This window comes from Lytechinus variegatus, chromosome 11 (assembly GCF_018143015.1).
Source record: "Lytechinus variegatus isolate NC3 chromosome 11, Lvar_3.0, whole genome shotgun sequence".
NCBI lineage: Eukaryota > Metazoa > Echinodermata > Echinoidea > Temnopleuroida > Toxopneustidae > Lytechinus > Lytechinus variegatus.
The window spans coordinates 18,220,898-18,239,121 of NC_054750.1; the positions used below are offsets into that span (position 1 = coordinate 18,220,898).

The following is an 18,224-nucleotide window of genomic DNA, read 5'->3' on the forward strand; positions in this document are numbered from 1 at the left end:
TGATTGTCCTGCCGCTGTCCAAACTGAACTGAATCGTCATAGAAAGTTAACCTATTGTCCGATCCCAACACAATATTTGCACTCACACCACTCGGTGCCATACACAGGTGCATATTCCTTGCACATTTTATGTTTTGGGGTGGTTTTGGCGTCCTTAATTAAGATGGCGCCTGCATAGATACGCATCGCGACCTACAACCTGTAACCTGCAACGCCATGATCTGTCGTGTATAATCGTGTACAAATGGGTAATGTATTTTTCACTTCTGGTATTCTATAGATCATGAATTTTAATAGTAATATATGAATATTAGTTTGTTAGGATACATTCTTGCGTGGCCACTGTATAAACAAGCTTTGGTTTTAAATGGTAGGCCTAGTCCAACCATTTGCTTTGATGATATAATATATCATCATATATGTATGTTATATTTCATTGTATTTTATGGCTGAATAACTCGACGATTATGTATAATTAGTAATCGTCATGTATTTTGGGGGTCAAATTATCATGTAAAAACAAGTGGAGGAAACGTTTCAATTTTTATATCAGAGACTCGGTAATCGAACTGCATATTGAAATCGACAGTGAATAAATTAGTTGTTTTGAAGTGCCTACAAATAACCGAAAGATATTCAATGTGACATAACAAATTTCCCAGTTTGTGCATTATAATGTTATGCCACACACTTAAAATAGTTGGGCAAAAATGCTAAACTTTTAACACTAGGCAACATACTGACCACACAACTATTGGTTAAAATCTGCCCAAATTGGGTGATAAACACTAATTGTGAAATAAATGTGCTCGATTGGATGATAATTGCCCAGAATATGTATATATATTTTTTCATTGTAAACATGATTTATTACGAAATGTACTTTGATGATTGTGGAATATGAATATATCAATAAATAAATTAATTGATTTTACCAACACACATTACCCAACACATCACTGTGGACAGTATGTGCCCAACATGTTAAGAGTGTATGCAATTATAACATGTTGCCATGTTGGACTTGTGTCATTTTTCTTAATACTGTGTTCGTGCACATGTTTCATTGCAAGGACCAAGAAGTAATATAACTGTATTCCTGATTATGTAAAAGTGTATCAATATAATGAGCAAGTGAATAAAGGAACGGGGATCAGCCATAACTCATATTTTGGCTTCAGGTAGGCCTACTAAGGATAATAATTTAATTTTATTCTATATTATAAAATATAGGGGTGGAGAATTCTAAATTAATGTGTCCTGTATTCTTAAAGAATGAAAAAAAACATATAAATATTTTGGCACAAGTTGATTTTTCAGAGATATATAGGCCTATTTTGATCTAATATTCATCTAACTATAAAAAGAAATAATTCAAGTGATTGGATATCATGATGATGATGACGATGATGATGATGATGATGATCTAAGGCATTTATATTGAAACATATTTCTGTTAAAACATTCATAGACGCAGGCTTATCAGATAAGTTAGTTACTACTCAACCGCTGAAATAAGTGAGTTTGGGGGTGATTTGAAGAGAAATATATAAAACTCTCAATGAAACTTAATCGAAACGGTATTCAAATTAACTATTAATTTCATGCATTCACAATAATATTTTATGCCCTTTTTATTCCTAGAAATAAACATGACATCTTCAGGACTGATCTCCGTTATAATCGTGCTTTCTCTCTTGTATAGAGGTAAGTCATCTTGGTTAAAACAAAATTAATCAACTATTAAACAAATATTGAGTTTGGTTTTATTCATGCGGTTTTATATAATACTACTACTACTATAATTACTACTACTACTACTACTACTACTACTACTACTATACTACTACTACTACTACTACTACTACTACTACTACTACTACTACTACTACTACTACTACTACTACTACTACTACTACTACTACTACTACTTCTACTACTACTACTACTACTACTACTACTACTACTACTACTACTACTACTACTACTACTACTACTACTACTACTACTACTACTACTACTACTAATAATAATAATAATAATAAGCATTAATTTATATAGCGCAGCTTTTATATGGATATATTCAGCTACTACTACTACTACTATACTACTACTACTACTACTACTACTACTACTACTACTACTACTACTACTACTACTACTACTACTACTACTACTACTACTACTACTACTGTTGCTGTTGCTGCTGCTATTGATGCTGCTGATGCTACTACTATACTGCTATTTTTACTTTTTGGTCTACGTAGAATTTACATAATACCGCATTACAATGATCATGCATATAATATATATATTTGGGGAGAGGGGAGTGGTAAGGGGGGGGGGGTTGTAAAAGGAGGTACTAGGCGATAAGATGTTGTTCAATGCTCAGCATGAATTTTTTTGGGCAGAAGTACTAAAATTAAGTTAATTCACACTTTGAGAAAATAAGAGCAAATATGACCTCCTATATATTTACCCAATATTGACTCAATTTTGACACAACCATTTCTCTAATTTTTCTTTTTTTTCACCAATTGAATGAAATGTGATAAGCTTGCTTTTATTATCGTTTATATTGAAGTAAATTACCTAAGAAACATGCATAACATGCTTTTTACCCAACATTAGGTTAATATTGACACCACTTTTTTCAAACAATGGATGGTAAAGTGATAGTTCTTTTTTTTGTTCTGATAAAGTAAATTTTACCCAATAAAAATCGATTTTCCATCCTTTTAACCAGATATTGAGTAAGCATTCACATAACCTTTTTAATATATGTTTGTTTTTACAGTGGAAGGAAATGTGATAAGTCTGGGTAGCATGCTCGGATGGCTAGATCCGCAGCTACATTCTATATTTGGAGCTTATGGAAGGTTCAATGGCTACGGTTGTTACTGTGGAATCGGTGGGACAGGATTGCCTAAAGATGAAATAGACTGGTAAATATATCTTTTATCTTCTCTCAACCGCAATGTCGTCATTCAGGAGTGGTGCTACATGGGGCGTGTGGGTGTGCGTGTGTGTGGGGGGGGAGGGGGGGGGGTTCATCGCCCACTTTTGACTCACGGCCCTCCTCCGTTCACTTTTAAATTCGTTCCACGCCCCGTCACAGAGTAAAAATTAGCACGTTGTTTTTAAACTTCTTCTTCTTTTTTTTTTTTTTTTTTTTTTTTGGGGGGGGTAATTGTTTAAACTTTTTAAACAACAAAACAGTTGTTTAAACAGTAGTTGTTTAGAAGACTGATTTAAACAACGTGTTTATTTTCAACAGCGTTTTTGCAGTGTATGTACGCTTTTAAAGTGATTTGTTTTATTTCATTTCCAAGCATGTTTTTGAAATATATATACGTAAACTACTTTGCTGTTTCGCGGCTTTCAATTAATAATTAAAATACAATGCTTGTCAGGTAGAATGATACCGCAAACAAAAAGGTAATTTTAACAACAATAATGATAGGAAAGTATAGCGCCATCTATCTAGAAACAATCTATTTCGAGGCGCATTGTTATTATTTTTATTATTATCTAATAATATATTGTAGAAATAAAACGATGTAGTATTACAGTTAAAGTCGTCAAAGTAAATATTCATTGCTATTATCTGATAATGATCAGTCATGCATGTAAACCAGGGAGTTGCCTAGTTAGTCATATATTGCCGTTTTGCTGCTTTCTCGCATCCCATTCATTACCTTAGGTATTTTTTGTTATTTTGTCAAAATTTTGTACTTTTCATTGTTATTTTACTCTATCATTATGGAATCATTAATTTGATTGTTTCGATCACGATGTACTGATTTTTTGTTTTGTTAGAGATGTGAAAATAAATGAATTAGAATTTGATCAGCGTAACCGCTCGAAACATAAAAAAACACTTCAAAACATAGTTGATTCCTATTTTTCATCCTATTTTTGTAGGATATTGCTGGATGACTTTGTAATGCATTTCTCCTTTCAACTTATTTCTTTTTCTCTGTTTGTGCATCAGAAAAGTTTGCTGGATGAAGCATGATGTGTATATTATTATAATTACTATCATTATTATTATCATCATCATCATCATTATTATTATCATCATCATCATCTTCATCATCATCATCATCATCATCATTATTATTATTATCATCATTATTATTATTTCCATCATCCACAACTTGATGTTCTGTTGGTATATTAAACAGCAACCGGACTTCTTCCAGAAATCTAGGGTTATTGTTCTATATTCTATCAAATGGGTCATTATCATTATTACTATCATTATCATTATTGTGGAAGCGTCGTGGTGTAGCGGTTCTGACTCTCGCCTTGTAATCAGAGGGTCGTGTGTTCGAATCCCGCCATGGCCTAGCATCCTTTGGCAAGGCGTCAATCCACAATTTGCCACTCTCCACCCAAGTGTTAAATTGGTACCCGTTAGGATGCGAAAGCCTAGTATGCCTAGCAATTGAGTCTTGGAACTCTTGTTAGAAGCTCCCCAGGGAGTGGAGAAGGTGCATACATTGTTTGCGGGCATGCAAGGATCCGATGACCGGGGTAATAATATATTTTGTAATGCGCTATGTAAATGCGGAATATTATTATTATTATTATAATTATTATTATAATCATTATTATCATTATTATCATTATTATTATTATCATCATCATCATTATTATCATTATCATTATTATTATTATTGTTATCATCATTATTATCATTTTTATTACTATTACTATTATTATTATTATTATCATTATAGACATTTCCAATTCATATTATTCTATTTTTTAGTTGTTGTCAGCAGCACGACGCCTGTTATCAGAGTCTATCAGAAGAAGGATCGTGTACAATCAAAGGAACATTTAGTCATCTTTATCAATTCACTAAATACACAGAGGATGGAAAACCTCACATCAAATGCAGTGAGTAAAACAAATTCTAAATTCCTTAATACAGGCCTTTTTTCTTACAATGTACTTCGGCTTTTGCATAGAATGAAAACGAACTTAAGCTCAAAGATGATTTAATCTAAAAAAAATGGAAATTCATGACATAGATATTTGGTTTGTAATATCTGGCATAAAAAACACATTGATAGTTCTATACATATTGTATTGATAACTTATTTTATTTATTTCTTCTCTTCAAAGAAGGTGGCTTATTTACCTATAGTGAAAAGGAAATGTGTTTGAGTCTGTAAGGTCGACAAATTTCAATTCCAAGTTAACATGGATTAATGATATAATTTTACCTTATTGTCAGAAAAAAACCTCAGAATTATAATTCACTCAAAACTATCATTTAAACTCCTTAAAAATCAATTATTCGATCTTTCTCTTATTTGAGTGGAAAGATCCAATACAGATCGACTACAGGCATTGAGGTTTAGGGGATTATTTTGCACACAGAGAAAAACTCGTTCAGGGGGTGTTTGAAAATTACTTGGTCTCGCGTATTTACAGCAATATATTTGACCCCCCCGCCGGGGGGGGGGGGAGAGGGCGCCCAAGTAATATATATTGAAGAAGGGAAAGAGTATTAAACAGGTGGACTTGCAAATGCAAATACACAACAATTTATTTTGTTTTAAACTAAAACTTAACTTCGTTCTTCTCCCCTTTACAAAATACCCGTGAATACCGGTTTGAAATATTTACACCCATGATTTTGTTGTATATAGCTTATTAATTATAATGTGGCACTGAATAAAAATTTGCAGCAAGAAAATTGCAATGTATTTTAACCAGTCTTGTAGGCCTATGATTGAATTATTAATTTATTATACCCTTTTCTAGCTGGATTGCATAATATTTATAAAATAATCAAACAATTTGAAATTGTGATATCATATAGTTCATTATCCAATAGGAGTTTATTCTACAAAAACAAGAAAAAAACAAAGGGAATGGTTAGAAGAAATCTATTTTATTAAGAGATATCATAACTATGTAATAATTTCGTCTGTTTTCCCTTCTTTAGCGGAATCTGACGACCCATGTGCCTACGAACTCTGTCAATGCGATCGAACGGCTGCTATTTGTCTATCTAAACATGAATCCAAATACGATATTCAGTATAAGAATTACGACCGGAGGACTAAATGTGAGAGACGGAAATGGATGCAAGCTGACTTTTGTCCACTAGAATAAACATCTCAAGAAGGAGCGGTACCAGCGTATTTTTTTTTTTTGGGGGGGGGGATTAAATATATTACAGGGGTAATATAGAGTTCAATACACGAACAAAAACTTTTTAAATTATCTTTTGTCTTCTGCCCTCCCTTTCTTTATCTGTTATGGTCTTTCTCGTCTTTCTTCTACTTTTATTTTACTATTTGGAAAGCAATAGAGCCCGGGTGCCCCTTAAGCGCCGCCCCTAATATCCAGTCAATAAACTTTCCAACATGAATACCCCCAATCCATATATCTTTTCTACAATTCCATATACATTTGAATTTAACATGTTGCTCAGCCACACTGACACAACGTATATACTCTAAACCGACAGATGGTATATTCCATTGGAAATAACGTAGCTGATCGGTCTGGTGTCGGTTTTTTTAACAGTGTGACTGTTTGCATGAAATCAGGGGAGGGATCTCCCCTCCGGCCCCCAGGGTTCTACAAATTCACGAAAGTCGGGGCATAGAAGGACATAACTCACTGTTGTGGCATTTTGAGAAATTTCATCAACTAATGAGTAGCGCCATGGACTGACTAGAGATGATAAAGTCTCCAAATTCATTTAACATTAGAGCCTAAAGTTTTAACCCAATCCATGTTCGAAATGCATACCAAAACATCAACAAAACAAAAAGGAGTTCTTAACATCTCAGTCATGTTAATGAAGTAAATATTTTGCTAACACGCAGTCATACATCTGATTTTCAAACACAACTTTTCTCAAAGTCATCATTGGTGTATAGAATTCCAGTATTTAAGGTCTTTGCTTTTTTAGCCACCTTACTATACCCATTCACAAGGTTTTAAAAAAGATTTAAAAGGGAAAGGGAAAAGATAAGTGAAAAAGAAGTAAAAAAAACATAAGAAAAAGAGTAAGGAAAGAAGAAAAGGGGTGTCAGAAAATATAAGTATAAGTTATGTAGCACTATTACTCCTGTGCTTCATTTGAAAAAGGATGGCGTCACCTGAATATGTCTGTACACATATTATAATACAAGAATGAGAATCATGTTGTAACCTAAATTGTATAGAAAATTGTATTGTATAAAAGCACTGTTCAAAAGAATTGTATAAAAGAATTGTATAAAAATGTATACGTAAATTAATAAGATTTTGTTGTTAACAACTTTCAAGTTTGATTTGTGACCGTTTTATGTATGTACTATCACGTGACTATTTACAGGTGGAATGTGGAGGGGGGGGGGGTAGATGCGAGAAAGACGGGAGAGTTGAATAGTGGGAGAACAGGAATTAGGAAAGGGATGTGAGTGCATTGGGAGAAGAAGAATGAGAAAGTGGTTCAGATTCAGAGATATATATTTTTTTGTCTCCACGCAGATTTAAAAAATTGCAATGTTGATTAAAATAAAAAATCAAAAATATTGGGTAGATTACAGCACATGAAAAATGTAGGTATATAGAATGAGGCTGGGGAGGGCAAGAGGAGAGGGATGGAGCAGACCGACAGACAAGAGATGGAAAGAGAGAGAGAGGAAGAAAAGAGAGAGAGAAGGAGGGGGGGGGGAATGGAAGAGAGAAGACCGGGGATACATACTAGTCATGCTAGTAATGGAAGGCAGATGACACAGGGCAATGATACCATTTTAATTGTATTGAGTGTGAATCTTATTACTGAATAAACAAAAAGAAGAAGAATTAAAAAAGAGCAAAACAAAAGAAGTTGTTATTATTATCATTATTATTATTACTGTTATTATTATGGAGCAGTTGTGTTGAGTAAATAAAGATTGATATCTATATAAATTATAGATTGTACGCATGAATGAATGAGTGCGTGACTTATTATGCAGGTAGGTCATATTTCACGAGAAGTCAGATAATGGAAAGTTAAACACAGGGAGTGTTTCATGGAGCAACTTTCACTGACAAATTTGCTCTGAGCCAATCAAAAGCAAGTATTGCAGTAGCTCATCGGTGATAATCACTTACTATTTATTTCATGAAATGCTCACATGGAGTTTGTTTCCTAAGCTTGTCAGTGAAGTGGGAAATGACACTTGACCCATATACTTGACTGCGTAAGATATGCTGGTCTTAATTCTATTATTAATTCGCATTAAATTAACCAAGGTCGTTCTCCTCCTCAACACAGTTCCTTTATTTTCTATTTCTCTCTCTTTCCCCCTCTACCCCCTCCCTTTCTTTTTCTCTCTCCCCTCAATATTCCTTTCTCACATTTCCCCCTCTCTCCTCCCCTCTCAGGCTCTGTTCATTTCCATTCTCTCCTCTTTCTGTTCCTATATGTGTATATATATATATATATATATATATATATTACTTATCTCTCATCTCATGACTTATCTCTCATCTATTTTTTTCTTTTTCTCTAACTCCTCATAATTTCCCTGTTAACCCCTAATCACAATTTTATTAATTGTGTACAATTTTTTTCTCTCTTTTCACTTTTTATTGAAGTGCCACATATATGTTACATGTATATTATTTGGCGAATAAAGATGATATATATATATATATATATATATATATATATATATATATATTCCTATATCATTTCCTTTATTTCTCTGCTTTCTTTTTCTTTCTGCTGATGAATCCCTTCCCCCTTCTCTTTCGAACCAATCTTTTTCTCCACTTCCTCCTATCTCCATGCATGATCTACGATAGGCCCCCACTATCTATCTTTCATTCTCTCGCTTTTTCATTCTTTTATCTCTTCTCTTTCTGTCACTATCGATACCGAAATCCGATCGATACCTTCCTGTTTTTACTGACAAATAAAGTAACCACACACCAGGATATAATATAATATATGTTTTATGGAATAAAGTACTGGTTGCGATGCAGTGCGACAGACTATGATCAAACACAATCGCTTTATGACGAACTCCACCGATATTCCATAACACACGATCAATAACACACAATCAATACTAGCTCCGAAGCCAAAAAAACGGGGATATACAGCCGTAGCTGTCCGACGTTCTTTTCAATACAACTAAAAATGGCGTCGTGAATGAATGATCAACAACCAAAATGGCGTCGCACTGAGAAGACCTGTTCGAGAGTCATCAACCATTCACGCAAAAAGATTGCTCCTGTATTTCATCTACAACTCCGATTTGATAAACACATAAGGTATGATGTATTTTTTTTCCTATGTGTATTTTCCCGACTATATTTCGAAATCAGTGCATGCAGGCATTCATCCTATGTTGTATCCGGTGTATATCCAATGGTTGAACAAAAAATGAACGTTGGATGTTGCCTACTCCTTGCTCGTTTGCTTTCATGGCATTTACATTTTCATAATTTTTATCCAAACCATGTAATAATGCATTTTTATTGGTTCTGTATCATAAATCGAATCTAAAAGTATGCCTGTACATGTTAAAGGCTAAAGGCAAACTGATTGGTATGCGTGTTTAGCGATTTTATGCGGCGTTCTCCAATACAGACCTTTACATGTTTATAGATCTACTCAATAAAATGCCAAAATATTGATAAAATGGACGAGGAATCTATCTCCTTTTCGAAGATAAATTATTTGCAGATTTTGCAATATATTCTTGTGTTTATTTTTGCTCATATGACTTAAGCAAAGATTGTTATAATACTAATTAGGCCTATTATTTTTATTTTAATTAGCATTATTATTATTGTTGTTTTTATTTTTTGTTGGTGATTACATTATATTATCATCATCATTATCATCATCATTAACAATATTGTAATTTTTATTACATTATTGTTATCATATAGAAGAGTAAAATGTTCATTCAAATATAATATGGTAGGTTAAATTATACATCACTATATAGACCAATTATGTAAACAAAACGATTTTACAATACCTTTCATTTTTTCATTTCATTTTATTTGTGTGACCATTTAAAATCGACATGGTACATGAACATCATAATCATATAAATCATCCATTGACAAACGAAATAACAATTTAAAAATGGCCAGGACCCAAAAGAAACAAACATGCTATATAGACTGGACCCTACATAAAAATACATTTAAATATTAGAGAATAGTTTGTACACATACACACACACCCATCTACATACCCATCCTAATACAGTCATGTACATCCACACATTCATCCATACACAGCAAACACATAGCTCGAGATTAGAGAGAAAGTAGAAAAGGAAAAAGAGTGATACAAGTATAAAGAAGTAAAAAAGAAAACTTTAGAAGATGAAAGAGATGAGTATCCTACTCAACTATGGACTTAGCCTGATGGAAAAAAAATCTGAAGTCACAAACTATAGACTCCGTTAAAATCTTCTTACCCTCATTAGTTCGTCTAGTTTCTTTGTTTACTACTCGATGGTCCAAACTGTCTGTCCTTTGTAATATTTCATTTAGTTGTCTGCCTGGGGTTGTCTCTTCCTGCAGACTCCTTATTCATAAGTCCGAATAGTTGACATTAATAAGAAAGAAACATTATTCTCTAGGTTCATTTCCTAGTCTTCGGACTACACCTTTCAAAGGCTTATGAAGCTTCCCTTTGAGTTTGAGGCCTTGATAGAGCAGTGCCCTAATTCAAATCAAGCGACGTCATTGTTTCGAACGTATACCATAAGTTGGGACTGGGAGTCATAATGTTTGGAATTAACACTCGCCTAACATGCTACCTATCTAGAGCGAATACACATCATATTTTAAGAGTTTTGCGTTATTATCATCATTGGTTATTATTTCAACCATCATTGGTATTATATATAAATTGTTCATTTTGTCTTTCTAACAGGTATCTAGACCAGAGAGGAAAATGGATAAGTCGTGTGTAATTTTAAGCATCGTCTTTCTTCTGTCCGTCTCCGTGTCACTCGGTGAGCATCTTTCTCTCAATTTCAGCTCGATTGAAATTACCAATCTTGTCTCGATACAATTTGATAAAACTCTGTCTATATTAACAATCTTTGTTACATAAGATACGGTGTCATTATCTTTGTCTTCTATTATTTCAATTATTTCTTTATAAATTTATATTTAGAGCTTATTTAAGATAGAAAACAACTTGAACACGACTGAATTGGCTTGTACTAATATCGATTTGCCTCGTCATATAACCGTTCTTAGATACAACACTCATTATAGTGTAAACACACTTATATAGGCCTATGAAACAGCACTTCTTGAAACTCTCTAAGAACAATAGAAAGTTTTGCAGTAAACCAGGTTAAAGAGAAATTTAATATACAACTTTTGTTATTTTTTATTTCTTCTGTGCACCTTTCATCAGCTCCTCAGGTTAAAGGGATGGTCTGGGCTGAAAATATCTATATATCTAAATAAATAGAGTAAAATTCACAGAGCAAAATGGTGAAAAAATCATCACAAAATCGGATAACAAGTTATTGAATTTTAAAGTTTAGCAATATTTTGTAAAAACAGTTATGTGCACATCGTCATGAATATTCATTAGGTAGGTTGATGATGACATATTCACACTTTTCTTTTTCTTATGTTATTACATGAAATCAGAATTGTTTCATTTTTCATACATGTATAAATGATGTGTCTCCATTATGATGAAATAAGTTGCGGCAATAAATAACTAATGCGCTTAATCAGTTTTTAATCCAATTGTTTTAGTTAGTTCTTGGTAGAACATTTTTTAATAAAACCTTTTTTCATGTAATGAAATACAAAAGAACAAGTGGGGATATGACATCATCAGCCCATCTAATGAATATTCATGCAGACATGCCTAAAACGGTTTCAGTGGAATAATGCAATCTTTAAATTCGAATAACTTTGTTAAATTGTAATTTGTTATCAGATTTTGATCAAATTTTCAGCATTTTGCTCTGTGAATTCTACTTTATTTATTGAGATATAAATATTTCCAGCCTGGACCATCCCTTTAAGGATTTTTTTTAAGAAACATGCCTCCTCGACTTTTAGGGGTTAGGTGTTACTTAAGAATGTGACAAACTGTAAAAGGTAAAACAGTGAAAATAGAGAAGTTAGGTGAAAGCCTGTCTTGCTAATGAACAATTACTTATTAGTTACAATCTATTCATCTAAATATCTATTCACCCGCATTTAGATGGGGGCTTGGGGGCTCTTGACTACCCCTCCCCTAAAAAAAATCACGACAAAGAAAAAAGATAAAGGAAAGATAGGGAAAGAAATAAGGGTAAAATATGATATCATTTTCTGAATATCAATTTGTCAAAATATATCACAAACTTGGATTTTTCTAATAAAAATGGATTTTTTTTTATCACTCGCTTCGCTCGCTCACAACTTAAACAAGTTTTACGCGATACGCAAGATCGAGCCCCCACCATTGCTTGGCTCATTACGCCACTGTATCTACCGTCCATCCATCCATCCATCCATCCATCCATCTGTGGATGTAGCTTATTAACAAAATAGCTATCAAATATCACATAAGCACACAAGTGCCGACAGCTGGATGGACCCACACAGGTTTACTCATCTACCATTGTCTACAGACTGAATAAAGATGGTTTACAGTATATTGATTGGCAACCGACCAAGAAATCACTTTTATAATATTAGAATGAATGCTTAATTTCTTGTCATATTCCTCGCGTTTTATTTGTAAGTAACCCACAGGCGGTGGAAATTGAAAAGAAAAAAACTTTCTTGAATATGACATTTCAGATTTAACTACATATGAGTTTAAATATATTATACAAAAAAATGCAACAAAATAGGTATATGCTGACAATTACGAAACCCTTAGTGAATTCATACTATCATGATGACGTGTAGCAAAACATGATCATGTCATTTTGAAACACTACAACTGTTGAGTTGTTAAAGCTTGTGGTTGAACAATCGATTTCCTGTTCGAAAGTGGTATCCTGTTTGGTCAAATCAAATCATTTATTTCTGCAATAATATAAAAAAACATTACAAATGTGTACAAAGTAGGAAACAAACATAATTGAAAAGGAAAGTTAAACGAGTTGTTCAAAATAATGCAAAGAAATGTACATTACTGTGAGTGGATTTAGCATATGATGTTCGAACCTTTGGAAAATGAAAGTCATTGGTAGAACGGGTTTCATAAGAGGGTAACACATGTAGAAGTATGCTTTTTATCTATATATCAATTTTATTTAGCTCTTTGTTTATTTTTTTAATGCGCCTTACGTCTTAAGGTTTAACAAATATCTAAACATTTTTTCAGTAAGAAAACTTCGCAAACTACATGAATAGACTAGATAAGACAGTTCAAAATATACTTTCCTTTTACATTTCGTGTTGTAGGACATAACGAATTTGATTGTCATCGAAAAGATGTAGCATTGTAATTTTGTAAAAATAAAATCCGATATGGATATAAAAACTTTTTAAAAATAATTTTCTTATCTAACATCCGAAAAAAATGAATATCAACACAATAAACAGATAAAAATTGTGCATTACCCATGATTTTCTTTTCTTTTCTAGTTAAAAGTGATGTGTTCGGCTTGGGGACGTTGATTGAATGGGAAAACGAAAAAATGCATTCCATATTTGAAGTCTTCAATCAATACAATGGATATGGTTGCTTTTGTGGACTCGGTGGATCCGGTTTCCCCGTCGACAAGGTTGATTGGTAAGTTGAACAACAGTGATACATTCATTTTTGTTATCAGAAAATAATAATGAAGATCATAGAATGGTAATTATAATGATAATGATGATGATGATGATGATAACAACTACAACAGCAACAATAATAATAATAATAGTAATAATAATGATAATAATAATAATAATACAGTATTGATGATGAATATAATAAAGGAAAAAAATGTAACAATAAAAAGCTACCATTACTACTAGATACACTACTCTTTCTTTTTTAACAACAGCTACTACTGCTGCTTCTATTATTATTACTTGCACTACTACTACTACTACTACTACTACTACTGCTGCTATATTTACACTACTACTACTACTACTACTACTACTACTACTACTACTACTACTACTACTACTACTACTACTACTACTACTACTACTACTACTACTACTACACCACCACCACTACTACTACTACTACTACTACTACTACTACTACTACTACTTCTACTACTACTACTGATACTACTACTACTTCTACTGCTGCTGCTATAATTACACTACTACTACTACTACTACTACTACTACTACTACTACTACTACTACTACTACTACTACTGCTGCTGCTGCTACTACTACTACTACTACTACTACTACTACTACTACTACTACTACTACTACTACTACTACTACTACTACTACTACTACTACTACTACTACTACTACTTCTACTACTACTACTGATACTACTACTACTTCTACTGCTGCTGCTATAATTACACTACTACTACTACTACTACTACTACTACTACTACTACTACTACTACTACTACTACTACTACTACTACTACTACTACTACTACTACTACTACTACTGCTACTACTACTACTACTACTACTACTACTACTACTGCTACTACTACTACTACTACTTCTACTACTACTACTACTACTACTACCACTACTACTGCTACTACTACTACTACTACTACTACTACTGCTCCTACTGCTACTACTACTACTACTATATGTCTATACTACTTTTGATAATGATAATAATAATAATAACGATTATGATTAGTCAGGACATGATAGTAATCATTATAACAGCAAAAACAAGAAAAATAATAATAATATCAATGATACATGTACTCTTTGCATGTTTGTTTGTTTCAGCTGTTGTCAAGTACACGATAAATGTTATGATGACTTGCATGCATCAAAAAATGGTGAAGGGGCAGCTTGTAAAAAAGACGAATCAGGGGTCAGCAAGGCATACAAGTACACAAGGACAAGTGCCGATGGAAAGCATACTATACAATGTGGTAGGTATCCCCCCCCCTGGCGGGCTTTTTCACATTTCATTCCATTATTTTTTTTTATTATTATTCTCTTTCTCTGAATAGAAAGATATCCTGTAATGAGGAAAATAGCCTTAGTATAATGTCGCAGACATGCACTCCAATGAAACTGCATCCAGACTGATCATTATTTTCAATGACATGCCATATTGCGACATCACTATCATGACTTGAATCCTGATTTTTTAAAAATTCCTATTCATCTGAAGAGTAGGCTATATTTAAATGATATAACATTCTACATGTTCTATCAAATGCTTACTGGGTCTCAATCACCTGTACGTTATCTTCTTGAATCTGAATTAATGTCAATTCAATTCAATTCAATTCAATTCTTTATTCCATTTCCATTCAAAACATGATAAAAAGTAATGTAAAGTAATACAAAATCAAATACAAGTTTACAGACGAGCATTCTTACAGTATGATAAACAGTATAATATTGAGCATAAATGGAAATGTCAGAAGCACCAACATAACAATAACTCCGTAATCATCACTTTTCTATTAAATCATCTCCATAGTGGGCGTTATCACAATTTTCATCATCATCGTCACTTGCCTGCATCATCATCATCATTTATCATCATCATCACGGCCACAACCACTGTAATCATCACCATCATCATAACATGGAGCTATTATCACCATCTTCCAGACACCTTCACCATCTTTATCACCACCACCACCACCACCATCATCATTATCTTCATCATAATTACCTTCATCATAATTATCATCATCATCATCTTCTTCCGGACACCTTCACTATCACCTTTATCACCACCACCACCACCACCATCATCATCATCATCATCATCAGTATCATCATCATCGTCATCATCATCATTATCCTCTTACTCATCCTCCTCCTCATCATCATCATCATCTTTACTACCAACATCACCATGTTCCATTATCACCATGGTTACTATATCAACAATGATCAAACGATCTTCCTTGAATATGTGTTTTTGCACATAACTTTTTTTTTTATTCAAGCATAAGCTAATTGATAAACACTATTTGTTCTGATAAAGCAATTCAAGTTATTCCTAATCAAACTTCACTCATCGTCATTTCCGGATATATATTTTTTTTCTGTATCAGAGAAGACGTTCAGCGGGAGAATTTTTTACTTTTACGGTTTAAGAAATAATTTTAAACAGAAGAGTGAATATGAATCATATTTGGTTTTAATTTGGAGTGGAAATTGTACTTTCACTCATGGAGTATTATAGGTATAAATCTAAATGTAAAATATTTACTCGGATTCGCTCTACTTTTTCTCTAGAATACACCACTTTGTGGTATGTTTCCACTCTTTTATCAAGGGAAAATGCGGATGTTACCGATATAACTTCATTCTTTATTCCCCTATAGGTTCCAGTTCGGATAAGTGTGCAGAGGGGGTATGTGAATGCGACAAGGCACTAGCGGAATGCTTTTCAAAGACTGACAGCTATTACGACAAGAATAATAAGAAATATAACAGAAGAACATGTGATGTCAAGCCGAGTCCGACGACTGTCTGCCCGTAAGGACCAAAGGCCGGGACCAAGGCTAAGACCAAGGACTATAATCGTCCGAGGCCGGGGACAAGGCCGCGAGGTCATACAATCGTCCTTGAGTCCGGTCTCGAGACCGAAGCCGGCCCTGAATACAACGTGATAAAAGATTTTTTTTTCATTAGAGTAGTTAGATTTTAATTTGTTGCCTTTTTATTTCTGAAATATTTCCTGGCTTCGTCCGATTACTTAAACACCAAGGCAAATCATTTTATACCTCTGAGGCGAAGGCTGAAAACATTGGGAATGATGAAGAGACTAAAATAAAAACAATATAGTACAACTGCTATTGAGATTTTATTCAGGGATAAAAAAATCAAACAGATGATAAAGCGGATTTCGTATTTTTAGTTCTGATAGAACAATTTCGCTATTTCATCGTATAATTTGCTGTGAATTAAATAAATGTAATTACCTCACAAGAGTATATGAATACAATGTGATGACTTTACGGATACTGTATACATTACTCTTTATTTCATTTAAAGATATGAAATATTTTGTGCATTATACCTATACTTACCCAAGAACTCAAATAAGTAATATAGATGTTTGACGTACTTAAGCCATCTTGAAACTGGTACTGGGTGCTTTATGCGTTTGTCACACCCATTGGCGGCGGAAGCAAAACAATTTAGGGGGGTCACCCAAATTGTTTGACAAGCAAAAAAAAAAGGTTATCAACCAAACATTTTAGGGGGGATCGTCTCCCACCTCAAATTTAGGGGGGAAACGCCCCCCGGTCCCCGCCTATGGTCACACCAACGAAACTGACTCCAGACCGATCAACGGTATTAAATTGTTACCAACACATATACTATCGGTCGATTGAAGTTGATTTCGTTGGTGTAACTGTATAACATTCGGTAAATTACCAATTCGTCAATTGCCAACTCGTCCACCCATCACGTGGTTTACATTCGGTTAGTCTTACTGACATTCCGTTAATCAACATTTCGCCTAACAATTTTGGTCTGTTAACAATTTGGTCCAATAAAATCACTTTGCCGAATCACCAGTTCCTCTGTGACCATTTCGTATCATAACTAGTTGGTCTGAAACCCAGTTTTCTTTTAATTCATCTCGCCCAATTAACACTTAGTCCAATTGGACCAAATGTTATTGGACGGACCAACTTATTATTATACGAAATGATGAGTGGACGAAATAACAGACAATGTGGATAGTGGACGAACTGATGGTAAACCTAATGATTGTAGACGAGTTGGTAATTGGACGAGTTGGCATTAGACAAATTGAAAATAAAACCAAACATCCGAGTTGTAGTTGTATGCAGAGTGAAACTGAACCTTTTACTGCAATGAAAAATTTCGTAGAAATTATTCTTAATCAAGAGTTTGATATTAGAATTATTGATAGTTGCTGATTAAAAAAAAATCACCATGATTTTTATGATTATGCAAGGTGCGGTGTAAGGGTACAGTTTGATATGGGATGGGGACAAGGGGGAGGAATTTGGGTATTTCTTCTCAATGAAAAAAAGGTCACAACTCACCCTTTCCTATCTTTAATAATGAAGTTTTGAAAACTTAAAACAAACATAGGGGTCAGTTCTTCT

The 18,224-nt window shown here is 33.5% G+C and overlaps 2 protein-coding genes across 2 annotated transcripts; both read left to right on the forward strand.

The window, feature by feature from the left end:
• Positions 1-8: 8 nt before the first annotated feature.
• On the forward strand, positions 9-6,987 carry LOC121424535 (phospholipase A2-like). Its single transcript, XM_041620252.1, has 5 exons — positions 9-248; positions 1,645-1,707; positions 2,798-2,945; positions 4,778-4,908; positions 5,966-6,987. The coding sequence occupies exons 1-5, from the start codon at positions 245-247 to the stop codon at positions 6,133-6,135; spliced, it is 516 nt and encodes a 171-aa protein (XP_041476186.1). The 5' UTR covers positions 9-244; the 3' UTR covers positions 6,136-6,987.
• A 1,979-nt stretch (positions 6,988-8,966) lies between these two features.
• On the forward strand, positions 8,967-16,753 carry LOC121423985 (phospholipase A2-like). Its single transcript, XM_041619544.1, has 5 exons — positions 8,967-9,285; positions 10,913-10,994; positions 13,597-13,744; positions 14,893-15,041; positions 16,461-16,753. Exons 2-5 carry the CDS (start codon positions 10,934-10,936, stop codon positions 16,616-16,618), a joined length of 516 nt encoding a protein of 171 aa, XP_041475478.1. The 5' UTR covers positions 8,967-9,285; positions 10,913-10,933; the 3' UTR covers positions 16,619-16,753.
• The last annotated feature ends 1,471 nt before the right edge of the window (positions 16,754-18,224 follow it).

Coding starts and splice junctions, on each gene's coding strand:
- LOC121424535 (XM_041620252.1), top strand. Junction 2,946..4,777: donor CCTAAAGATGAAATAGACTG/GTAAATATATCT, acceptor TCTATTTTTTAG/TTGTTGTCAGCAGCACGACG. Junction 4,909..5,965: donor AAAACCTCACATCAAATGCA/GTGAGTAAAACA, acceptor TCCCTTCTTTAG/CGGAATCTGACGACCCATGT.
- LOC121423985 (XM_041619544.1), top strand. CDS start 10,934: ATGGATAAGTCGTGTGTAATTTTAAGCATCGTCTTTCTTCTGTCCGTC. Junction 10,995..13,596: donor GTCCGTCTCCGTGTCACTCG/GTGAGCATCTTT, acceptor TTTCTTTTCTAG/TTAAAAGTGATGTGTTCGGC. Junction 13,745..14,892: donor CCCGTCGACAAGGTTGATTG/GTAAGTTGAACA, acceptor TGTTTGTTTCAG/CTGTTGTCAAGTACACGATA.